The 25,131-nt window shown below is 42.2% G+C and overlaps 1 protein-coding gene across 2 annotated transcripts in view; it reads left to right on the plus strand.

Annotated features, from left to right (window-relative positions):
• Pcnx4 (pecanex 4) overlaps positions 1-23,531 on the plus strand; it is a 39,042-nt gene extending 15,511 nt beyond the window's left edge. The window contains exons 3-11 of one of the 2 annotated variants that reach the window (XM_028858231.2): positions 3,685-3,864; positions 4,085-4,599; positions 4,834-4,934; positions 5,056-5,175; positions 8,556-8,919; positions 10,141-10,244; positions 13,841-14,871; positions 15,704-15,890; positions 22,399-23,531. In XM_028858231.2, coding sequence (XP_028714064.1) covers positions 3,685-3,864; positions 4,085-4,599; positions 4,834-4,934; positions 5,056-5,175; positions 8,556-8,919; positions 10,141-10,244; positions 13,841-14,871; positions 15,704-15,890; positions 22,399-22,650 — 2,854 coding nt within the window. In that variant the 3' untranslated portion in view covers positions 22,651-23,531. The remainder of the gene's footprint in view (positions 1-3,684; positions 3,865-4,084; positions 4,600-4,833; positions 4,935-5,055; positions 5,176-8,555; positions 8,920-10,140; positions 10,245-13,840; positions 14,872-15,703; positions 15,891-22,398) is intronic. The other variant, XM_028858238.2, reaches the window with a different exon arrangement.
• The last annotated feature ends 1,600 nt before the right edge of the window (positions 23,532-25,131 follow it).

Genomic DNA, 25,131 nt, shown 5'->3' on the forward strand with positions numbered 1-25,131 from the left:
GGCTATCGATTCCCTCGTAACTACAATAAACCTTCTCTACCGCGGAGCAGTCTTGGGCTGGTTTTATCTTTCAAGAAGAGCCTACATTGTGGACTGGACAGGTGTGCAATGTAGACTGAGTTGTGTGTTGCTCAACCCTGAGTGTAATGCAGTTAGGAGGAAGGCCTCTGCGGGTGACCAGGTCGGAACGTGCAACCTGATGTGATGGGATGAGGCCCTTAGAAGAAGGGGCCCAACAGAGCTACTTCATCTGCAGTGTGTGGAAGAGCGCTCATTCTCATTTCTACTGTGGTCTTGGCTTCCAGCATCCTCAACTCTCTCAACTTTTAGAATATAAATTTCTACGACTTTAAGCCTTCTAGTCTATTGTATTGTATTGTGGAAGTTGACATTTGAAAACACAAGGACAGTTTATGTACTGAAATTGACTTCAGATGTCCTTAACTCTTAATCTACATTTGTAGATCAGAGTAAGTAAGAACTTATGTAGTTCTTCATCTAATCAGATATTTAAGAGGAGCATAAATGGGAAGTTTAGCTGGAGTCTGGTAGCATCATTTACTAACAAGTTACAATTAAATGCTTGGTTTTTAGAAGTTAGCTATAAAATTGAATGCATGTATACAACCTTTTTTAAAACCCCAAGTTTATAAGACTCAGAATTTTCAGAATATATTTTTGCTGTTGTTTTGTTTTTGTTTTTTGAGACAGAGTCTCTCAAAGTAATCTTGCCTGTTCTGGAACTGGCTATGTAGACCAGGCTGGCCTCGAACTCACAGAAATCTTTCTGCCTCTGATAAACCAACCTGCCTTTATCTTAGGCTTGAAAACCATTTTATAGTAAGGGCAAACTTGGTTCATTGCTCTCCGTGATTAAATCTGTTTCTCAAGGATTGGGCTATGCTCTACCTGTAACTCTAACTGCATGTGGTCTGTACTGCCTGTTCCAGGAAAAGGCAACTTTCTAAACCTTCTGAAATATAGGTTTTTATGACCTTGTTATGCTCAGTTTCTGTGACCCCCCACTTATTCACCTGCCAAATCCCCTTTTTGGAAAATCCCTGCTCCTGAGCTATAAAAAATTTATCTTTCCCACACTCAATGCTGATCTCTTGAACCCCACCTTAGCAACAGCCTGTGTATATGAATAAAGCTTTTTAAAATTAATTTAGCCATATTTGGTTTGGTGGCCTTTCTCTTCACATCTATGGGATTAACACCTCCTGAGTCAGAATACAAATTTGTAAATTACTATCCCACTATTAAATTTCTGAAGTTAGGCCGGGCAGTGCTGGCACACACCTTTAATCTCAGCACTGGGGAGGCAGAGCCAGGTGGATCTCTGAGTCCAAGGCCAGCCTGGTCTACAAAGCGAGATCCAGGACAGGCACCAAAGCTACACAGAGAAACCCTGTCTCAGAAAAACAAAAAAAAAATCTGAAGTCAGAAACTAATGCCTGCTATAGTATATCTCCACATTTTAAATAATCCTAAGTTATTTTGTTGCATTTTCTTAAAAACAGCATTATTCATTTATAAATAGAAGTGCATAAAATATTTCTTGCTAAATTTCTTGTTGGATTTAATGTACTGTTTCAATGTTTAAAGGTTTCATAATTACAAAGGGTTTTTTAACTATAACCAAAGCATGAGGCAAAGAAAGCCTCACATTTGTTTTTAAAGAACAAAATGACAGTTTCAATACGGAACAGTTAACCTTTCATTTTTAGAACAATACCTTCGAGATGACAAAGACACAGAGTCTTTGATTAGTAGGTGTGGGGACACAGCTAGCTTGTGGATAAAGTGTGTATGCTCTCCCATGCTGGACAGAAATACCAAACTGTTGCTTAGTTTTATCTCTAAAGATAGCAAAGAAGGCTGAAGAGATGCAACCCACAGTAACTTCTTCTCTCCCCATTCTGTGGACTACAGTTGTGTTGTGAGAAGGGTAAATAGCTTTCTATGGGCTTTAGATTCTGAAAAGCAAGTGTTAAATCTACAGTACTCACCTCAGAGACTTGAGAGTTATCAGAAGAAATGATACACATTTATAGCCTCTTAGCCACGGTATGGGCATGTTTTATTTCCTGGCATGTGGATCTTCAGATATATGGAATTCAAAATATTTTTTATAGCTATTAATTTCAAAACCGTGTTTTCTTAATTAATACCTGATTTTTTTTAATCCTAGGAAGTTTCTGTTATGTTATCAGAAACATTAAGTATCTTCCCATATAAAGTAATTAACTTACAGTAACCATCTTTTGGAGGTCAATTTATATATGGAGCAAAATAATCTGTATTTGGTTAATTTAACTATAAGTTTATATTTACTTATATAACATCCTTATATTTGTTTATAATATCTGGTAAGTACTGTTGCTAAGACGTTGCTTATTAAGAAAGGTATTTCAAAATAGAACTTTATTTTGTAAAACATTTGCTGAGCATAGTTATTCTCATGCAGTTCTGCTTGTGAGTATATTTTGAAGAGGAAAATGGTTTTGAGAACAGACTAACCAGGTGTTCATTACCACCTGTAGGTTGTTATGTGTTGCTTAAATCTTTTTGCTCATTGGACATTTCTTCTCAGAATGGAGTATATTTTATTTCAAGTTCCACCACTGGAAAGAGTGTCCTCTAATTGAGCACCGCATGTTGATCTTGAGCTCATTTGCTCCCTGCTTATGACAATTTGAAAGAAGGACAGAGAGTATGAAGTAGTGTGCTGAATGGTGTAGGCCAGGCATGCCCATGAGCAAATATGTGTAGGCCATTGTTACAGCCATAGTTAATGTATGCTTGCATTCAGACTGTGGAAACTTAAAGCTGAAGTATGACGGTTGTGTTTTGATTCTCAACAGCTCAGGTATTCAAGTGCAATTCTGCTCTAAGTCTGAGCCTTGGGTTTTTTCTCTTGAAAATCTCTAGCACTCCATTAGTACTGTTACTGTTTTAGCCCCTTGACTTAGTGTTTGATTAAGTTTATTCTGAAAAATTAACAGGAGGTTGAGAATGTTTTCCTATGTTTTACATTTTTATTCAACAATTTAAATCTGTTTTGTTATGTTTAACTCCAAATGTTTTACTGAGTATCAATATCTCCATTTAAAGAGGGGCTGCCCCTGCTCTGAGGAGACTGTATTTTACAAATATGTCTTCAGCCCATAACATTGCTGGTCCAAAATAGAAGAGTGCTATTAGTGCTAATTAAGTTCCCAGTGACCTGTCCTATGCTATTATCTGTAGTGACTTCAAAGCTGAGACCTACGAGGAGGACAGTGATGGAGGGAAGAGAAGAGACGAGCTGCCAGTAAATGCATGTTACTGCAGCTTGGCTCCCCAGGGTTACTTACGCTTGTAAAGTCTGAGAATCGTTGGTAGGATTTCAGCCAGTGTAGGTTTAGGGGGAGAATGTCCCAGCCTCATTTATTCAGTTTTTTAAATCCCTGCATTCAGTGTTGCAGATGGCTGTATTAGTTTCTCTCTTGGCATATTTGAATCCAGGTATCTGTAAAGTTTGGGCACAAGTGAGGTCATTGCTGGTTTGGGGCAGTGGGCACAATGCCCACAGCTGTCTGGGAGCATGGCCTTTCCTGTAAGCTTGCCTTCTTGTGATCTGTGCTATTTGGTAGATCTGTTTGGTCTTTGTGTGGTTTAAGTATTTTCTCTTTCTTACAGGTTTATTGTAAATATACCAGCTCTAGAGCAAGGGAATCAGATTCTGCACATCTTGTTTGTGTTGCTGCCTCTCCTCTGGGCACTTGGGACTCTCCCCCCACCCGACGCCCTTTTCTTCTGGGCGGTGGAGCAGGTTTTAGAGTTCGTTCTTGGAGGCTCGTCCATGTCATCTCACCTACGGTAAGTTGTTAGGGTTTGAGTTGTGCAGGTCGATGGAACTTTTTACTTTTTCATTCTTTCTCTAGTGTGGTGTGGGGTTAAGTGCTCATGTGCTGCCATGACACTTACAGGAGTCTTTTTTTCCTCCTTCCGCCGTGTGGGCTCTCCAGATGGAACTCGGGTACCCACTGAGCCGTCCTGCTGGTCTTCAAGTAAATCTTCTGTCCTCTTTTCCCCACAGCTTATTGGCAATGTTCATCACTTCTGCTGGAACACCTGTCGTGTCCTACTTCATCCCCAGCACCGTTGGTGTGGTGCTTTTCATGACTGGACTTGGATTCTTCCTGAGTCTTAACCTAAGTGACCTGAGTTTGGTCTTCAGGCGTGGTGTGGCCAGGCCCGGAGTAGAAAGGGGTCCCAAGGCTTTCCCAGGCAGCTGTGGACATCGGTTCAGCAGGAAGGAATGCCTTCTGAGCACCGTTGTGCTGGGTGTGGCTCTCCTCGAGGCTGGGCTGCTACATCACTACGCCGGTGTCTCCCAGGTCTCCAGAAGCAGCTCTCAGTCCATCTTGGGCTATGTTCTGATGGCGTTACTTTCAATACTGTGGATACTGGGAGAAACTCAAAGCATCTACATCTTCGGAATTTTTCGAAACCCTTTTTATCCAAAGAATATACAAGCTGTGTCTGTGTTCTCCGAAAAGCAGAACAAGCTCCTGAAGATTGGGGTGGTCAGATGGATCTTGCTAACTATAGGTAGGCGGTTTTGATCTACTGGCTCTTCCAAATGGTAGTCAGAAAAGAATCCTCGCATGTGTGTTGTATACCTACTACTCTTCATGTTTGAGTTTTGTTTTTGTTGTAATATATTCATTAGTTTTTCAGTTAGTTGCTTACGCGTGCTCATGAAAGCTGTTTACCGAGATAAGCTGTGGTAGGAGAGGTTTCTGCACTAATCCAATTCACCCCGTCTTGTCTGTTCTGCTTCAGTGTCTCCTCTGGCTATGGTGGCCTTCCTTGCACTGGATAGCTCCTTACACGGGCTGCACTCTGTGACTGTCTCCATCGGATTCACCAGGGCTTTCAGAACGGTAATCCCAGGATGCATTGCACAGCCTTTCCTGTGGCGGAGTGTAATTGTGGCATTTATTCAACAGTTTGCTTAGGTTATTGAATTCTACCTGATAAAAGTGGATACTTTATATACTGTAGGTGTGGCAGAACACAGAAAATGCTTTACTAGAGACTGTGATTGTGTGGGCAGTCTACATGGTGTCCCACACAGACTGCTGGTGGAACAGGAGCCTTAATACGGGCGTGAGACTGTTATTGGTAAGTATGTTTTCAGCAGCTCTGTCGAGAGGTATTTGGGTTTTACAGACAAGAAAACTCACCCATTGAAGGCTTTCTAGTCAGTGCTGCATATGCAGAGTAGATGGCCATCGTTGCGGCCATCTAACATTTTCAGCGTTCCAAATGTGTACACTAACAGCCACTCTCCGTCACGCCCTCCCTGGCATCTGTATCTGTCCCAGACCCAGCCACCATGTGTCTGCTTCTCTCTGTACCGATCTTCACTTCTGGATGAATTCCCTGAGTGGTGTCAGAGGATGTGTGGTCCTTTACATCTCTTTTCTTCAACTTTTTAATAAGCTCTCAAGGTTCATTCATATAGCATAGATGAGTACTTCTTTGTTGTCAAGTAAATTCCAGTGTGTCCATAGACCCCTGCTGGTTCATACACCCATCAGATGATAGGTATTTAGGTTGCTGCTTTTCACTGTTGACAGGAATATTACTGTGAGCATTTGTGTACATGTTTTTGTACAGATGTATTTTTTATTTCCCATGGAGTTAGGTAGGTAGGTAGATGGACGGACAGATGGATGGATGAACAGGTGTATTTGTAGGTGTATTCTAGTCACCCACATTTCATGCTTCAGGCTACTGGCGCATTGCTTTCCAGCCTAACTGTACCATTTGGAATACACGGTTGGCATTATATGAGACTTCCCCAGCTGGTCTCCGTTCTCATCAACACTTGTTACCTGACGTTTTTATTATTTATTTTATTTTATATACTCATGGTATGAAGTGCCATCTGCAGTGATTTTTTTTTGTTACTGTTATTTTGTTTCATGTTGAGAAGCAGGAAAATGTTCACTTGAAGAGAAAAAGCAGGCATTTCATGAGGAAAGCGTCCAACCTTCATTAATGTGCCAACCTTTTATCATTAAACATTCTGCATAGATAGTCTCTACTTTATAAAGTACCCTTCACTGCTAAGTGTTTGTATCATGAAGGGTGCGAAAGTTTATCAGTTTTTTCTGTTTAACATAGTGTGATGTGTTGAGTTTTGATTGTTAAACCAACTTTCTATTCCTAAATGGCCTACTTGGCCATGGATTCCAACATTTTTCATATGTTGTGGTGGTATTATCTGTATTTTCAAGAGGTGTGTCTAAGCCATGTGTATATGTGTATTTGTGGCTACCTTTCCTTGTGATAGTGTCTGGTTTACATATCAGGACCACATAAAAGGAGTTTAACAGTATTCCATACACTTTTGTGTGGTGTTATTGTGTTCCTCAAAATATTGTGCACCCTAATAAACTTATCTGGGGTCAGAGAACAGAACAGCCGCAATATTAAACATAGAGGATAGGCAGTGATAGCACATGCTTTTAATCCTAGCATTCCAGAGACAGAGATCTACCTGGATCTCTGTGTGTTCATTCCAGAGGCAGAGATCTATCTGGATCTCTGTGTGTTCAAGGATACAGCCAAGCATGGTGACTCACGCCTTTAATCCCAGAAAGTGAGCCTTTAATCCCAGGGAGTGATGGCAGAAAGCAGTAAGGTATATAAGGCGTTAAGACCAGAAACTAGAAGCTTTTAGCTTTCAGGCTTTTAAAAACAGTTCAGCTGAGAGGCTTCCAGTCTGAGGAAACAGGATCAGCTGAGGAATTGGCAAGGTGAGGAAGCTGTGGCCTGTTCTGTTTCTCTGATCGTCCAGCATTCACACCAATACCTGGCTTCAGGTTTGTTTTTATTAATAAGAACTTTTAAGATTCATGTTACACTTTTGTTCTCTGGAAAAAGATTGGTATTGGTCATTCCTAATGTTTTATAATATCCAGTAAATATTAATATGTAGGGTGTTTTATAGTTTATAGTATTTCATAATATTGAAGGCATCCACATCTCAGCTGTTCTGTGTGAGTAGTTTGGGAAGTCATTATTTTCAGTCGTGTGTCCACTGGCAAGCCCATCGAGGCTCCGGTGGACAGTTCCAAACCCGGGTTAAACTCAGGTAACAAAGCCAAAAGTCATGAATATGGGGGAAAGATTTGTAGGGAAAAATGGGAGCTGACGGGGTGGAAGAAGGTAAGAGAGGATTGTGGGAATGTAATCAGAATGCATTGTATACATGTATAAAATTGTCAGAAAGAAAAATTAATTATCAAAAAGAAAAAAGAGCAGTAACACAAAATACTACTTAGCTGGATACATGTTGAGTCATAAATTGTAATTATTGCACTACATTTTAGAAATGAAATATATCTAACTAGCACATCTATACTTTGAATATAAAAATACTAGTTGAATCTTAGTTAATTCAGTGTCATCTAATTCACTCTTGTTATTAAGCTCGTCTTTTTTTCTTCTTTATTTGACTTCACTAAGTGTGTTTTCCTAGGGTATATCCTAGTCACCTAATTTAATAACTTGTGATTATTTATTTACCCATAAGATTTAAGTGGTGTAGTGTAACTTAGGTTTTTTTGGTTTTGTTTTTGGAAAGACTAAACTTGGCTTGAGTATGTAGCCTACTTGGTAGAGTAATGAGTTTGCATGAAAGATCCCAAGTATGTCCAGAACCTGCCAGTGCCAGCAGGGGTCTGTATTCCTAACCTCTCAGGAGGTGGAGGCCAAGAGGATTGGGAGGCCAAGGTCATCTTCAACTACATAGCAAGTTTAAGGCCAGCCTGGGCTGCATAAGATCTTGCCTCAAAAAAAAAAAAAAGAAGAAAAAGAAAAAGAAAGAAAGTAAAAAAGACGGAACTTACTGTGATTTTTTTTTTTTTTTTTTTGAGACAGGGTTTCTCTGTATAACTTTGCACCTTTCCTGGAACTCACTCTGTAGACCAGGCTGGCCATGAACTCACAGAGATCCACCTGGCTCTGCCTCCTGAGTGCTGGGATTAAAGGTGTGCGCCACCACTGCCCGGCTATTGTGATGGTTTTAATGAAAATGGCCCCTATAAGCCCTTAGAGAGTGGCACCATTAGGAGGTGTGGTTTTGTTGGAGGAGGTGTGTCTTTATTGGAGGAGGTGTGTCATTAGGGGTGGACTTTGAGGTCTCAGATATTCAAGTCAGGCCTAGTCTCTCACTCTTTTCCTGCTGCCTGCCAATCTGGATGTAGAACTCTCTGCTACCTCTCCAGCACCATGTCTGCCTGCATGCTGCCATGCTTCTCGCCATGATGATAATGGACTAAAGCTCTGAACTGTAAGCCAGCCCCAATTAAATGTTTTTTTTTTCCTTTTTAAATATAAAAGTAGCCATGGTCATGGTGTCTCTTCACAGCAATAGAAACCCAAAATGTAGTTTCTTGTTTATTAATTTTGAGGTTGAGTGATTTTTTTTCCTTATGTGACTTTTGAAAATTCATAAGGCATAATGAATAATTACTTTTATATATCCACAGATTGGTGTCATGCGAGACCGTGTGCGTCAGTTCATCACTAAATTGCAGTTTGCCATGACTGTGCTCTTGGCATCATGGACAGAAAAAAAACAGCACAGAAAAATAACCACAACGTTGTGTGTCCTCAACGCTGTATTCGCTCCCTTTGTGTTGATTATCATAGTCTTCTCAGCACTGCTATCATCTCCTCTGCTGCCCCTCTTCACCCTTCCTATCTTCCTGGTGGGGTTTCCTCGTCCGGGTCAGAGCTGGCCAGGAGCGGTGGGCACCGCAGCTTGCGTGTGCACAGACACGGTGTTCTACCAGCAGATGATCCCCCGCTTCACCGCGGCGCTGCAGACTGCAATGGCAGCTGGAAGTTTCGGTGAGCGGTGTGCCGGGCCCCAAAGTTTTTACCGATGCATTTAAGAAACCAAAAAAAAAAAAAAAAAAAAAAATCCTTTTGACCAACCATAAAACAGGTTCCATTACTTTGATGTATAGATAGGCAGAGACTAACTATGAAATAGAATTATATCTCTGCTGCTTATTTGAAGGGAAAAATTATAAAATAAAATACTTGGGGAAAATTTCATTAGCATGATTTGACAGCTTGAAAAGGGAAACATTTGCTTAAACTCAGATGACAGGCTCACCATTGAAACACAGAAACACTTTTCTGTTCTTCCACCATCTTCTAGTGAATTTCTGTCAGATGGATACCATAGGTTCCATCCGCAAAGATGCTTGTGTGGGTCACCCTGCGTAGAACATCCCAGTAAGGAGACCTGTAAAGGAAAGTTGGTGTAGTTTGCACCAACGGTGAGCAACAGTGAAGATCCACACCAGGCGCTCACTCAGAATCCCTGGTGAGCGGACACTTCTGAGGATGGCGGCCCATCCTGCTGAGTTTACTCATCAGCGCCACAGTTGAATAAAGAGACTTACCAAAACCAATTCCCACAACTGTTACTTCTAATAACGAAGAAATGAAAACCCCTGAATTGTTTATCAGCCAGGAAAGGAATACTCAGATTCAACTGTATTCATACAGTGAATTCTAACAGCTGTGAATGAACTTGAACTGGTTGCAGTCAGCATGAATAAGTCTCAGAGATACTGTGTTGAAAGAGGACCTAAGCTTTAAAAATATTCATGCATCACAAATGATATATATTTATATATTAAAATATATAAATGATAAACATTTATATATTTTGTATGAATTATACAAAATCTCAAAACCATAAAACATTGTTGTATTGTGTCTTTTAGATCAGTGTGAAATTGGCTTGCATACTTTTCATACTTTCCCTAATATGTCTGACGTGTGTCTGGCATTTTATTCAGTAGTTTCCACCTGGTCATTTTTCTGACAAACATATCCCAAATTTTCGTGTCTTGTCACCTATATGTGGTCTCTTCTGAGTGCTCCTGAAGAGCGTCACACCTCACGATCTGCAGCAGAGTCTTTCTGTTGACCTAATGATGGACCAAGTCATTGAAATAGGGTTCTAGATACCTAATTTTAAATATTCATAAAACGAACTGAAACAAGCTCAGAGAGTTATTTCTTATTTCCCTTCCCATTTCTGATTTCTTTCAGGCCCCCTCCTCCCTGGCTCTCATTACTTGGGCCGTTTTGAGGATCGTCTGATATGGATAATGGTCCTCGAGCGCGGCTATTCCTACTGTTGCATTAATGTGAAGGTCAGTATCACTGGGACCTTCCCAGTGGTTTTTATAGAGCACACCTAAAATGTACCTGTTATGTACACATCAAACCGTTACTTAGCTTGAAAAGCAGCTCTTGGTTGATGAAAACACCTGATGATTTTTAAAGGTGTATTTCAATAAGCACATATTGATAGCTGACTCGTGCTGATTGCATCCTAGAGCATGGGAACAAAACTGACTTTGTTTCTAGTCTTTTTACAAATTTATTACTATCATCTTATTATGTGTATGGGTGTGTTGCCTGCATGTGTGAGCACATGCTTGCCTGATGCTTATGGAGGTCAGAAGAAGGCATCAGACCCCCCTGGAACTGGAGTTACAGATTGTTATGAGCCACCATGTGGGTGCTGGGAATCGAACCTGCGTCCTCTGGAAGAGCAGCCAGTGCTCTTAATGGCTGTGCATATCTCTAGCCCCATCTCCTAGTCTTGTTCTTGTCATCCGTCTAGTTGAGCATCTCAAAAATGTGAATCAGTGGTTTCTTAAATTCACATGTATCATATAAACACTTTTGGGTTACTAAAAATGATCTTCCCTACACCCCACTACCCTACATGCTACACCATTCTTCTTTAAGGGCGAAGTGCCTTATTCAGATTGTTTACTCTAAGTCTCCAATTCCATTCTTCCCATCTGTCTTCACCTTACTGAGGTCTTTGACTCTATTATCAATCCTGCCCTTGTCAGGTTCCCCAGTGACTCACTTGGCTAACTCCTGTGTTTATCCTCAGACCTGCCCCACTTCGCCAGTCAGCAGCCGTTGACATGAGGCTCTTGTTTCATGAGTTGTCTTTACTGGGACCTCTTCACATCAGAGTCCCAGAGCCTGGCAGTCCTCCAAGACAACTGTTCTTGTGGTTGCTCAGGTCCAAAGTAACGCATACATCTGTGCTTCCCACATTCAGTCTGCGGAGACTCCCTGTCCTGTCTCCATCACTTTTCACTGTCCTGCTCATCTTCATCCCTTACCCACCCCAGGTGACTGGAGTAGCCTCTTATCTATTGTCAACCAAAATGACCTTGAAAATAAGATTGGTCAGGTTACTTCTCTATCAGAAACCCTTTAGTGCAGTGGATCTCAACCTGTTGTGACCCCTTTGGGGGTTGCTTATCAGATATCCTGCATATCAGCTATTTATTTACAGTATGATTCCTAACAGTAGCAAAATCACAGTTATGAAGTAGCAATGAAATCATTTTATGCCGGGGAGGGGGGGGGGCCCACACCATGAGGAACTGTGTCGCAGCATTAGGAAGATTGAGAACCGCTGCTGTAGTGGACCTCATTCATTTAAAGCCAAGGCCCTAAATAGCCAGGCTTTCTATTACTTCTTTGACCTCAGGTGCTACTTCAACCTCTGTTCCAGCCCGCTGGCTGTCTCCTTTCCCTTCAGGTAATCGGTCGTGTTGCTGAATCCCTTACAAATTCGAGACTTCTTCTAGGTGTTGCAGCTCTTGTGTTTAAAACTGCAGCCACCCATCCCACAGTCCCAGCCCTTGCCTGCCTTACACCTTCTAGAAATAAAGAAATGATTGCTTCTTATTGATTGTATGTGTCCTTCACTAATGGAATATCACAGGCTCACAGTGCTCATGCTTTTATCCGAGAATGTAACCTGAGGTCCTGGAATAGTTCCTAACACAGAGCAGACCTCTAATAAATAGTCCTGCGTCTGGAGTGGATGCGTCCATTCCTTGTCATAACAGAGATTGGATAAAAGTGCTAGTGACCAAAAAGCTGTCCCTCACAGCCGTGGCGCTCAAAACTCGGTCCCCAGCCGAGGTGCATTAACTGCCAATGGGAATGAATGCCTGGTTCCACCCTGGACCTGCCAGAGCCAGAGCTGAGTGCCAGTGCAGTCCGGCGGTATACTTGAAAGTGCCCTCCCGTCATTCCGACTCACCTGAAGTACATAAGATTACCATGAGCATTTTCCCTTTATTACATTTGTAAGTCCTCCAGTTTACTATTACCCAGTGACATATATCCTTTTAATGGTCTTGATTTTTTCACACATAAATATTTATAGGTAACCTTTTGGTTTGTTGTTGTTGTTGTTGTTGTGACCAAGCTGCTTAGGATTTACCACTCACTAACATTTGCATTACTTTGAAGGTTACAAAACTTTAATCTTCATCAACCTATTTACTAGAATTATTTTTCCCCTTTGGTAACTTCACACATGCAGACAATGTATTTAGATCGTAGCCACGCCCACTCCGTCCTCCAACTCCTTGCATACCCTCCTCCATCAAGGACCCCAGCCAACATCATGTCTTTTTTTTTTTTTTTTTTTCTAATAACTCTCTGAGTCCAATCAGTGCTGCTAGTGTGCTAAACATGCATGGGTGTAGGGCCACGTGCTGGAGCATTGACAACCTCTGGGCCACACCCAGAGAAAGCGGATTCGCCCTCCCCTGGCAGCCATCAGTTCCCGAAAGCTCCTCAGGGAGGGATGGGGCATCATGAGCCCTTCCCTCCTCTGTCCATGCTGTCCACGTTGACTGCTTGGTCGTGGGCCGGCAACCATAGCCTGTGGATTCGGGAGACAGCAGCTTTGTCGTGTCCAGAAGACACTGGTGTGCAGCAGGCCCCCTCCCCCCCCCCCCCCCCCAGCGCAGGCTCCTAAAATCTCTCTGCTCTGTCCTGCTGATAGCCTCTTAAGCTGTGGGAGAGGTGGGCGTGATGTAGATGCCCACTCAGGGTTGAACTCTCCACACTCACTTACCTTCTAGAGTTGACTTCTTTCCTCTGAGATCTTAAGAACCTTGGAGAATACGGCAGATCTCTTGAGGTCTTATGTAGCCCATGGTGTGGTGTGGAACAGTGGTTTAGAAATGGGCTACAAAGGTACCCGTGGTTTTGTAATATACATAAATAAGTTAACAGCTCTAATAGTGAAAAGTGAACTGGTATGTCCTCTTCAAGATGTAATCAATGTGTCTAAAATTGATAGAAGAACATATTCGTTCAACACTTGCTTATGCATATCATCTCCTCGTAGGTACTGGGAATACAATCATAACCAAAGACAGCTGCTCTATGAAATTGATGCTGCATTTGGTTGAGACAGACAGTAATCACATGAATGTTATTAAAAATTAAAATGATTTGATAAGTTATGGTCCTTCCATACATTAGAATAATTATCTTAGTGTCATAAAAAAAAAGTAAGGTGAAAAAATACAGAACTATCACCACACACTTTACAGTCATGCTTTTCCTTCCCCTCCCACGAAGCAAGTCTGACTGAACAGTTTTTCATGTGTGACTCAACCTTGACAACCGATAGTCTTATGAAAGTATGGCCATACTCAGTGACCAACTTCTTGTGGGATTTTCTGTAATTTCTTTTAAAATCGAAGTAGCCTTGATTGTAATCTCTTTATGCGACATCAAATGTGTCAGATGACAGAGTTGAAGTGGGGGCTGCTCCGGACTTGGTTGGAGTCTGCTTTTGCTTGTTCCATATCTGTGTGAGGAGATACTCCATTGCCCTCAGGAGACTGGTTTCTGTTCCCTGGGTAAGAGACAGCCGTGAACCCAAGTGCTTCTCTTTCCTCTTTAGGGGTTAGAACTACAGGAGACATCCTGCCACACTGCTGAAGCCCAGAGAGTAGACGAAGTGTTTGAAAGTGCTTTTCAGCAAGAACCCCCCAGAACGTGGTTCCTCAATGAGCACTTGGGCAATGTCTTGACGCCGTGTACTGTTTTGCCCGTGAAACTGTACTCTGATGCCAAGAGTGTCCTAACTGGCATAATTGATTCTCATGAAAACTTGCAGGAATTTAGAGACGACCTTGTCAAAGTGCTTGTATGGGTGCTTATTCAGCACTGCTCTAAAAGGCCCAGCCTGCAGGAGAATATTCCCAGAACTGAAAATAACAGAGAAGCCTTACCAGTGGTCCTGCCTGCCTTGAACACGTCACCATACCCCAAATCCCTGGAAGACTCGGATAGTTTAAATTCAGACACTTTCCACGACTGGTCTGATGATTGTATTTTTGATGATGAACCAACTATCAAAAACAAAAAAGAAAAACTTCAGTTCAAAGATCGACCAGGTACCAGTCTGCCCATTCCAGGGTCAGTAGACTCCCAGAGTGCAGATGACCGTTCCACAAGCACAGGCCCCCAAAATGACCTGTACAGGACGATGTTGTTGGGGTTCCCTGCTGTTGACAAGGGCCAGAGAGAAGACGTGGCTTTCATCCCTCTCGTGGAGTTCAGTTGTTCACAGTCGCACTTGCTGAGTGTACCCGAAGAGTGGAGGTCTAACTGTACACCCCATTCCAGAATAACGGAGGCAAGCCCCTTGTTTCCAGAAGACTGGTATCAGTTCGTTCTAAGGCAGGTGGAGTGTTTTCACTCAGAGGAAAAGTCAGGTGTACTGGAAGAAATCGCAAAGGATAAAGCTTTAAAAGCCGTGTATGTTCATACAGTGATGGCGTGTTACATTGGTTTATTTGGAACAGACAACATGGTGCCTAGTCCTGGTCAAATAGTAAGAGTCTACAGTGGTGGCTTACCCTGCTCGGGCACCTTGGACTGGCTCTCAGAAAAACCAGAACTGTTCCAACTAGTTCAGAAAGCATTCAGGTAACTCATTTTGATTATACACAGGTTGTTCTTTTTTTTTTTTTTTAATCACTAGAAGATTCTTTCATTTATAGTTTTTTATTGATTTCATAAATATAAAGAAAAAGCTTGGTCTATAGCATGATTTAATTGGAAACAGTTTAATTTCTACATTTTTTATTTTGTTTGTGTAGAGGATTTTTTTTTTTTCCAGACAAGGTATCTCTGTGTAATAGCCCTGGCTGTCCTGGAAATTGCTCTGTAGACTAGGCTAGCCTCAAACTCACAGAGATCCACCTGCCTCTGCCTTTTGAGTGCCCAGCTATATAGAAGATTTTTTTAATATGACTTATTGGATTTCTTCATTTCTCCCTCATTTTGTTTGTTGAGGGTTTTGTTGATTTTTTTTTCTCTCAGTGTGGGGATGAAACCTGCACATCCTGCCTCCTCCTCCAGAGTGCTGGGGTTATAGGCATGAGACACCACCACCTAGTTTACATGGTGCTGAGGATCGAATCCAGGGCTTAGCTGTGCATGCTAGGCCAGTCCACAGCGGCTGATCTGCATCTCCAGCCCCGTTTCCCTCAGTTTTTATCTGCAATGGATGACTTGATTTTAGGGGAGGCTGGCTGTTGAGACATGATCCCAGGCTGGCCTGGAGCTCATTCTGGAGAGCCAGGGATGCCTGGTCACTGTGCTGCCACCCCTTCCCTGCGGGTTGTCACACATGTACCACCAGAGTTGTCTTGAAATGAGACGTTTCACTTCAGAGTCTTAAAAATAGTCAACAATTATTTCTCATCTTTAGTGTATTATAAATTATTCTGAAGTTGTTTGGGTGTCCGTTTTTTAGGTATACACTGAAACTAATGGTTGATAAAGCCAGTTTGGGTCCAATAGAAGACTTTAAAGAGCTGATGGACTGCCTCAGAGAATACGAGAGGGATTGGTACATCGGTTTAGTGACCGAAGAGCAGTGGAAAGAAGCAATTCTAGAAGAAAAGCCATGCTTGTTTTCCCTGGGCTATGAGTCTAGTATGGTAAGGCATTTTCATAAATAAACCTTAAAGATTGGGAAATGTACACTATTTGAACTGGTAAATGGTGTGACATTCTAGCTGTTAATAACGTGTCATGACAGTTGCGAGGCATTTATAATTAGGGCTGTATGGTCAGGCTATCTCTGTAATCCAGAAGAGCTGGTTCATTTCCTTTTGCCAGCCAAAGAGGGAACAGTTGAAACTGTTGTGGAATTACCGTACAGCAGCTGATCTATAAGATAGTGTATGCAATCTGCTGTATAGCATAGCTGATGAAATACTTTGTGGGGTTTTATGCCCTGTTCAAGTGTAAAACTTACCACTTTAGTGCTAACTCCAAGAAGAGAAATTAATTTGTAAGTGACAAATTACTACTTCTGCCAACATATATGCTTCATTTGAATCAAACCCAACCTTTGAGAATTCGGAGAGTCTTCAAATAGAGGACTTTTTAAAAACACTTAGGACGTGTTCTTAGTACATTTAAAAATATCCTTGATTGGGCCAGGCGGTGGTGGCACATGCGTTTGATCCCAGCACTCGGGAGGCAGAGGCAGGCAGATCCCTGTGAGTTCAAGGCCAGCCTGGGCTACAGAGTGAGATCCAGGACAAGCTCCAAAGCTACACAGAGAAGCCCTGTCCCGGAGGAAAAAAAAAAATCCTTGATTGAACACAATATGAAAAACGGAATGAGCCTATTTTGGGTTTCAGGTCTACATAGCATTATGGCAAGAATAAAAAGAGTTCGTCATATTTCTGCCAACAAAAATGATTTTTTTAAAAAAATTACCTTGAAAGGTTATAATCCTAAGGCGTATAGCAAATAAAAAAACATTAGTTTAGAAAAGTCTCCTAAACATCATTATTAAGAATAGCAAGAAGCCAGGTATCTGAAGCCCTGTTACCTCCTTCCCCTAATGGAGACAGAAACTCCATCAGAGTGCTACAGCTAAGGACACAGGGCACGCCCTCCTCCACTCCCAGGGAAAGGAGAAGTGTCCCTGGAGGCTGGGACGTGAGTGTTCTTTGGTTTTGTTTTTTTAATTTTTTATTTTATTTTATAATTTAATTTTATACATCAGGCACGGATTCCCCTGTCCTCCCTCCTCCCACCCCCCAGCTTCCCCCCAGTTCACCCACCATTCCCACCTCCTCCAAGGCAAGGTCTCCCCTGTGGGTCAGCTCAGCCTGGTAGATTCAGCTGAGGTGCTCCAGTCCCCTCCTCCCTACACCCGGTGTCTCAGCATAGGCCCTAGGTTCCAAACAGCCGGCTCATGCACCAAGGACATCTGGAATCTGGCCTCAGCAGTTACAGTGGGGAAGAGAATAAAGAACACTCACGTCCCCAGGCAGTGGGACTGGGCCGTCCATGTTCTTATTCTCTTCCCACTGTAACTGCTGAGACCAGATTCCAGACGCAGTCAGGAAGTGGGTTCCTGTCTGGCCAGCCCTCCTCACAGGAGGCTTTACCTTCCACACACTACTACCAGGAATCGGGCCTTGACTCTGCTTGCCTATTCACTTGATGGAGGCTATACATGGAAAGGGATGAGCTGAAAAAACCTTAGTTCCTTCTGGCCACCCCAGAGTGTTGTCTCCGACAGTGTCTGTCAGGGAGCCTATGGTAGTTACATCTCCAGATCCAGAGCTCTACCTCAGAAATGTTGCCCTGTGAGAAAGGTAAATCAGAAAAAATAATAAATGAAAATCAAGTGAAAGTTGAGTTCTGAAGAACTCCCCTAAAGAAATGATTCATTAGCCATGGTGTGGACACCCTGCGATATGTAATTAGTGTACCCTGGGGCTTGTAACAGAAGGAAATGTGCTGTCTACGAATTACACAAAAGAAATCAGCAGAGCAAGCTGTATTGGGCAAAGAACTAACTCCATCATTATGGGTGCAAAATTCTTAACAATATATTATAGCAAACTGATCCAGCAACCTATAAAAATAGCTTTTGTGCCAGACTAGTATATAATATTTGTTTAATATATAAAAAAGCCAATTAATGTCATACACAGTAACAATAGAATAAGAAACAAAGGTTTCATAATTATCTCAGTAGATTAAAAAAACTCATTAACAAAATCCAATACCCTTTCATAGTAAAAACATTTTTCTAGCAATTGAATTTGATATTAAAATATATAGCAAGAGCAGAAAAAAATAAATAAAAATCAAATAAAAGTTGAGCTCTAAAGTATTCCCCAAAAGAAATGATTCATTAGCCACAGTATAAATACACTGTGATGTGCAACTGGTTATTAGTTATTAAATATAATTACAATCGTAATACTGTGCTGGAATTTATGTGTGTAATGAACTGATTGTTTCTGTCCCAAATTCATATTGAAACCCTTGCCTCAGTGTATTAAGAAGTAATTATGATTTCATGAGATTATAGATCTTGTACTGTGTGATGGGACTAGTGGCCTTGTAACACAAGGCCACCTTAGACCCTCCTGTGTGTGTACCATGAAAGACAGAGAAGGAGGAGCCAGCAAAAGGCGGCCTCGCTGCAGCCTGACCCTGACCACACACTCCCCACCTCTACAGTGAGAGAACAAACCCCGATTCATCTCTCTCTTCCTCCCTCTCTTTTCTCTGTCCACCGTTCAGCAAGGGTCTCACTGTTTTGCCCAGCTAGTTGTGGGATTTATAAAAACCCAAGCCCTGTGACCATCCTGGCTCAGTCACTCAGGTTGCAAGGACTGGAGGCCTGTGCTGCTGTATTTAGCCTAAATCCACTGTAACCCTGAGCTATGACGACAGAGTAATGAGGTGGGAAAAAGAAAAACACATCTGGAGCAGAACAGAAGGAGGACAGGATTGCAGGTGGTGTGGCCTGAGTTCAGAATGGAAGGAGTCCATTTTAAAACTGCTCAGCGTAACTGTAGGATATACGAAGCTGGCCAGCATAAAAATCTTTTGTATTTTCATATACTAGCAACGAACAAACCAAAATCCCACTTATAATACACCAAAAAGAATGAAGGGCCAATGACATGGCTTAGCAGGTGAAGGCACACCTGCCACCGAATCCCATGACTTGAGTCCCCTCTTCAGGACCCGCGTGGTGAAAGAGAATCAACTTCCGAAAGTTGTCCTCTGACCTCCGTGTGTCCGTTGTGACATGTGTCTGTACACACAATGAATAAATAAAATTCAAGGACAAAATGCAAGGCAAGCATGGTAGCTCTTGCCTTGAATCTCTACATGCAGAAGGCTAAGCCAAGAGGATCCGTGAATTCACGCTATCTGGTATAGTAAGACCCTGTCTCCAAAACAAACAAAACAGGTAGAAATGTAATAAATATAAAACATGTACTCTGAAAACTGTAAAACACTGTGGAAAGAAGGAATTAAAAATCTAAGTAAAACTACTCATGTTTATAAAATTCCCACATTTGTGATCAAACTGTATTGTTCAAATGGTAATACCTGGGACTGCAGAGATGACTCAGCAGTTAAGAGCACTGGCTGTTCTTTTAGAGGACCCAGGTTCAATTCCCACCACCACTCCCATGGCTCACAATCACTTGCAGCTCCAGCTCCAAAGAGCCCAGTACCCTCTTCTGACCTCCATGGGCAGTAGGCATGCAAATAGTGCACATACCTACATGCAGGCTAAGCACTGATGCACATAAAAAAAAAAAAAAAAAAGTTGTCTTAAGTTTAAAATGGCAATCTCTTCCAATTAATCTATAGACTTAGCACAGCCCCATTCAAGGTCCATCTGCCTGTTGTGAACATTGGCAGAGTGGTTTTCTAGAACTCATGGAATGTCAAGAGACTCAGAGTAGCCAGGAAAATCTTTTCAAAAGAAAATTGGTGACCTTGTACCTGTGAATTTCAAAATACTCCAGAAAGCTATCTGATCCTGTGTGGTTCTGCATAAAGGTAGCATGTAAGTGTGTGAAATAGACATAAGAATAGTCCTGTTCAACTGATTTCCAACAAGGCTTCCGAGACCATGTAATGGAAAAGGCATTGTTTTCAACAAATGGCACTGAGACAGTGGAGTGCCCTCCATTAAGAGAAGCATTGATTGTGGATGTCATTTTCCCATGGCTGCTACAGAAAGCCATTCCTACAGACTTCAAAGAACAAATTTCTCATCTCCCAGTTCTGCAAGTTGGGAGTCAGGAGGCCATGCTCCCTCTGAAGGCTCTAGAGAAGAGTTCTTCCCTTAACCTCTCCTGTGCTGCCTCCTCGAATTCCTCAGCCTGTCTCGCTCTAACGCCCGTCTCCATCTTCAGGGGGCCTCTTTTCTGTATCCTGGGGTGATCTCTTGCTTCCTTCTGTTATAAGGATTCCAGACATTGGCTTATGATCCATGTAAATCCAGGATGATTGCATCTCAAAATTCTTAGTTACATTTGCAAAGTACCCATTGTAAGCAAAGTTACCTTGGCAAGTACCCATTCCAATAAAGGTCATATTCACAGGTACTGTGGGGTAGGACTTACATTCATCTTATTTGAAGATGCTGTCCTGTCTACTAAAGATCTCAGCTAACGCCAAATTAAATAACTGACCTCCATTGCATAAAATAAAATAAAATAAAATAAAATAAAATAAAATAAAATAAAATAAAATAAATGTTATAGCTAAAACCATGGAAATTTTAGGAGAAAATGTGAGCATAATTTTCATAACCTCAAACTTGAAAATAAATTTTTAGACATGATAACAAAAGTATGAGGAACAAATGAAACCACGTTGACATACCTCATTAAAAATAAAATGTTTAAGGGATGGAGCAATAGCTCAACAGTGAAGAGCACTGCCTGCTTTTCCAGAGGTCCGAGGTTCAATTCTAGCAACCACATGGCAGCTCTCAACCATCTGGAACTCCCAGGAGATGCAGCACACTCTTCCGGTCTTCTCAGGCACTGTATGCCTATAGTGTACAGATATACATCCAAGCAAAACATCCATACACATCAAAATTGAGAATGAAAAGAATTGAAGGAAAACCTTGAGGCTAGAGATGCAGATCAGTTGCTGAAGTGCTTGTGTAGGGTGCTTGGACCCCTAGGTTCCGAACTCTCGGCACCACATAAAACCAGACAGGGTAACATAGTTACTCGGAAGGTAGAGGCAAGGGGATCAGACGTTCAAGGTTATCTATGGCTATGACACAGATTCTCGTTCATCCTGACTGTGTGAGGCCTGTGTCAGAAAGAAAGAAAGTCAATGGGTTAACCAGGAGTGCAGAAATGGCTCCTTCGTAGATTGTTTGCCTCGTACAAGACCCTCGGTGAACCCCTCTATCAGAAAAGGAAAACAGACGAACAGAAGAAGAGCACAGGGCCTATATTTGCTGGTCTAGTGGCTTCCTAAATCCAGGACCTTGGAGCCTGACTGAAGATTACCACAAGTTTGAGGCCAACCTGGGCTACAAAGCAAGTCCTTGTCTTAAAAAAAACAAAAGCCAGCTAACCAAAAATAAAATTCGTTGAAATGTCGCACATGTGTAATCTCAGCAGAAGGCTCAAGACTTCAGAGTCCTTCCTGGTTCCAGAGGACTTCATCATCTACATCTGTGGCCACATAAGAGCCCGCCCCAACAACAAAACAAGGGGGTGGCAGGATGGCTCAGAGGACCCGGGTTCAATTCCCAGCACCCATGGTGGCTCACAGCCATCTGTAACTCCAGTTCCAGGGGTCCAGATCCCTCTTCTGGACTCCTTGGGCACATGCAGGTAAAATATTTAGACATGTAAAATAAAGTAAATCTTGAAAATGTTGAAAAAGAACCAAAATAATACAGCAAAAAAAGATTTATGAAGAGGAGGAGAAAAAAGGGGGCTTTTATATATTCTATCCCCAGGAGGATCAAGACTTTGTGGTCATCCTCTGCTACACAGAACACAGAATTTGAGTGTAGCCTGGGCTATGAGGCCCTGCCTCAAAGCAAAACAGTGCTGAAAAAAATAAATTTTGTGTTTCAAAAGATACCGTCAGAAAGTGAAAACACAAACCAGCATGGGAAAAATAACTACGTATCTCATAAAAGATTTGTTACTATAGTATGTAAAGAATGTAGACTCTAATAAAGACGTAACCCGATTGAAGTGCTCTTAACACTGAGCCATCTCACCAGCTCCAGCCCTTCCTTTCTTAAGGTTTTTTTGTTTTTGTTTTTGTTTTTGTTTTTTTGTTTGTTTGTTTTTTGTTGTTGGTTTTTTTTGTTTTTGTTTGTTTGTTTGTTTGGTCTAGTATTTTGTCTCATCAATGAGAAAATAACAGATCTCTCCACTAACATTTACAGCCAAGGCCACGTGAAGTGATGGATCAGAGTCAGAAGACACTAAGTAACTGAAATGTTATAGTAAATAAGTGAAGTTTTTCTTCTACTTATTTAGAGAGCTAAGGAAACAGAGGTGATTCTTGATTGGAAAGCTAAGCAACTCGTGCGCATCTTCAGAGGCCAGTCTCTGTTGTGTGGTGGGCAGTTTTGCTTTATGTTCGGTGACCTTCCCTCCCCTTTCACACTTGCAGGGCGTTTACACCGCGAGGGTCCTGGTGCTCCAGGAGCTCCTGGTCCACGTCGGGAAGCTGAATGCCGAGGCTGTTCGAGGCCAGTGGGCCAATCTTTCATGGGAACTGCTCTATGCCACCAACGATGATGAGGAGCGCTACAGTATCCAGGCTCACCCACTCCTTCTGAGGAACCTCACTGTCCAAGCTGCTGACCCACCCTTAGGGTATCCAATTTTCTCCTCCAAACCTCTCCCTATACATTTGTGTTAGTCCGTTTTTACATCTCAATGTGAGGACAGCAGAGGAGGCACTAGTTAAACAGCAAGAGTCTAAGTTGTGTGACCTCTCTAGACTTTTCTTCTTGCCCCAGGGATGCCTGAGAGAAAAACTAAGGTCTGTAAAGCTGATTCTCAGCCGTGTGAATGACTCAAACAGCAGCTCCTCTGTGCCTAACATGGGTAGAAGTAGTTGGCCAATATTTGTGCTGTATGAGTTCTCATAGGTTTTGGTAGCTAAAGACATTTGTACAAGATTAGATGGTTTTTTACTGCTTTGTTAAATGTCTGAAAAGTAGTTTGTCTTTTTAAAAGTCAACAGGTGTATAATTATATATTTAAAAGACATTCATATCAGTGTTTTTAAATAATAATGAATCCTTTTAATGGTTAACAACATATACATATATTTATTTGAAATGTAGTTAATTTTCTAGTATTTTCAAATGTCATACTGTTTTATCATTTAACATGGTGTGAACAGTCCCATACAGTGTATCATTTTTCATATATTTCAGTTTAGAAACCGTAAGCTCTTGAAATAAAATATGACCAGTAAGATCTTGTTCTTTGTGTTGGGAGAGGGGTATACATGTGTGTAGGTGCCTGCCCATGCTTGTGGAGAGCAGAGGTCAGCCTGGGCAGTGTCTTTCTCAGAGACTTGGGGCTTGCCAAGTGGGCTAAGTGGCCAGCCGATGAGCCCCGTCTGTGCCCACCTCCCCAGCAGTGGAGTTAGAAGTCCGTGCCGCCGTGTCTGGCTTTTTACGGGGTACTGGGTATCAAACTCAGGTCATCATGCTTGGACGGCAAACACTTTACCAACTGAGATACCATACCAGTCTCTCTCCAATAAAATCTTATCAATCTTTCCAAATAGTTATGTGTAAATAAAATGGTACTCTTCATTGTGGGTGTTTTCACAATCAGAGGCCATCCCATAGTTCTGACTCCTTACGCAATTCTTGCAACTGATTACCCAGTGGGGCCACCAGCTCCTAGTGTCTTAGGTATATGAACTCAAAATTGAAGGTCAGAGGAAATTCCCATGAAGTTATCAGAACTTCATTTTCATTGTCTTGCTGCTCAGGGATGATTTACAGACTCTTAAAAGGACAATGGACATGTGCCCTTCAGATGGGAACTGGCTGTGTTCCTTACTTGAGATTTCCAACTAAATGTACAGGAACTCATGGGACCCTAAGACAGTAGTTACCTTTAGAAATGCTAAGCCACCTATCCATAGACACCTGGGCAGGGTCACGGTATCAGGGTGGTTTCTTAGGACTGCCCCATGCAGAAGGTTTCATGTGAGCTATATGCTGGGCTTCTGGCTTTCACTAAGAACAGGAAATCTTCCCATTGCTGGAAGGAAAGTCAAGGTGGGGGAGGGGGGTTTCAAGCTGCTCAGCCCATTAGGATCCCCAGTTTACCTTGGAGAGCTCACCATTGGTGGCAGGGCTGGAACAAGCCTGTCTGTCCTGGGTGGGTGTGAGAAAGCATCCTCAGAGCTCTGCGGTGGCTTCGTGCTGCCTTGTTAGTTGTTAGAAGGAAGCAAGTCAGCCCCCCCAGCAGGTAGTGCCACACTGTCCCTAGGGTCACCCGGCCAGGGCGTCTTAGGAAAAGCTTCATTGCATCTGTAGCAGTCAGTTCTTCTCCCATCCTGCCTCTGCCCTCCTACCTTTATTCACGTGTCTTTGTCCCATCTCTTCTCGTCTCCCTCCTCAGAGGCACTGCCCACTTAGAGAGCCCCTGGCACAGATCTGCCTGCGGCCTCATCTGCTGTTCCGCTCACCCTGGAATGTCTGGTTACTGTCCCAGCGATCAGTCCTCTGCCCCACTGCCAAGTCTCAGTAAAAGCCACACAGTCACCTCTACCTGTCCTTAGAAATGCGGCCAGACCCATCTCACCTAATGCTGGTAAACATTATGTGTCAAAAGAAACAAACGTTTATCTTCAGAAGTTCACAGTCCAGGATGTGCCCTTTAGGTGAACCTGCTGTCCAAAGTGGCAGCACTTCCTGTTTGAGAAGAAAGAGGAGGTGGTTGCCCATTACCAGTCCTTTCCCGCCCTGTGTCCCTCCTGTCTCCCACCCCAAATAAAAACAAGAAACACTAGAATTTAAAAAAGAAAGAAAGAAAGAAAGAAAGAAAGAAAGAAAGAAAGAAAGAAAGAAAGAAAGAAAGAAAGAAAGAAAGAAAGAAAGAAATGGCTAAGCCTATTAAAGTGTGCTGATTGTAGTCTGTTATTAGCCCAGTTACTTAGCATATGAACCAGTTTATTCCATCTGTGTTAAAAAGATTATTTGGGGACTAATTTCAGTTAATAAATCCAAAAAATTTCTGAGTTGAATTTTTGCAGGTGTTACAGTGTAGTAAAATGGAGTTTTAGGTTACACCCTAAACTAGTTTAGACATCTGGCGGTGGTTTATCTGATTGAATTTATTAGATGGACAATATTAATAACTTTTTCATGGA

This window comes from Peromyscus leucopus, chromosome 14 (genome assembly GCF_004664715.2).
Source record: "Peromyscus leucopus breed LL Stock chromosome 14, UCI_PerLeu_2.1, whole genome shotgun sequence".
Classification (NCBI taxonomy): Eukaryota; Metazoa; Chordata; class Mammalia; order Rodentia; family Cricetidae; genus Peromyscus; species Peromyscus leucopus.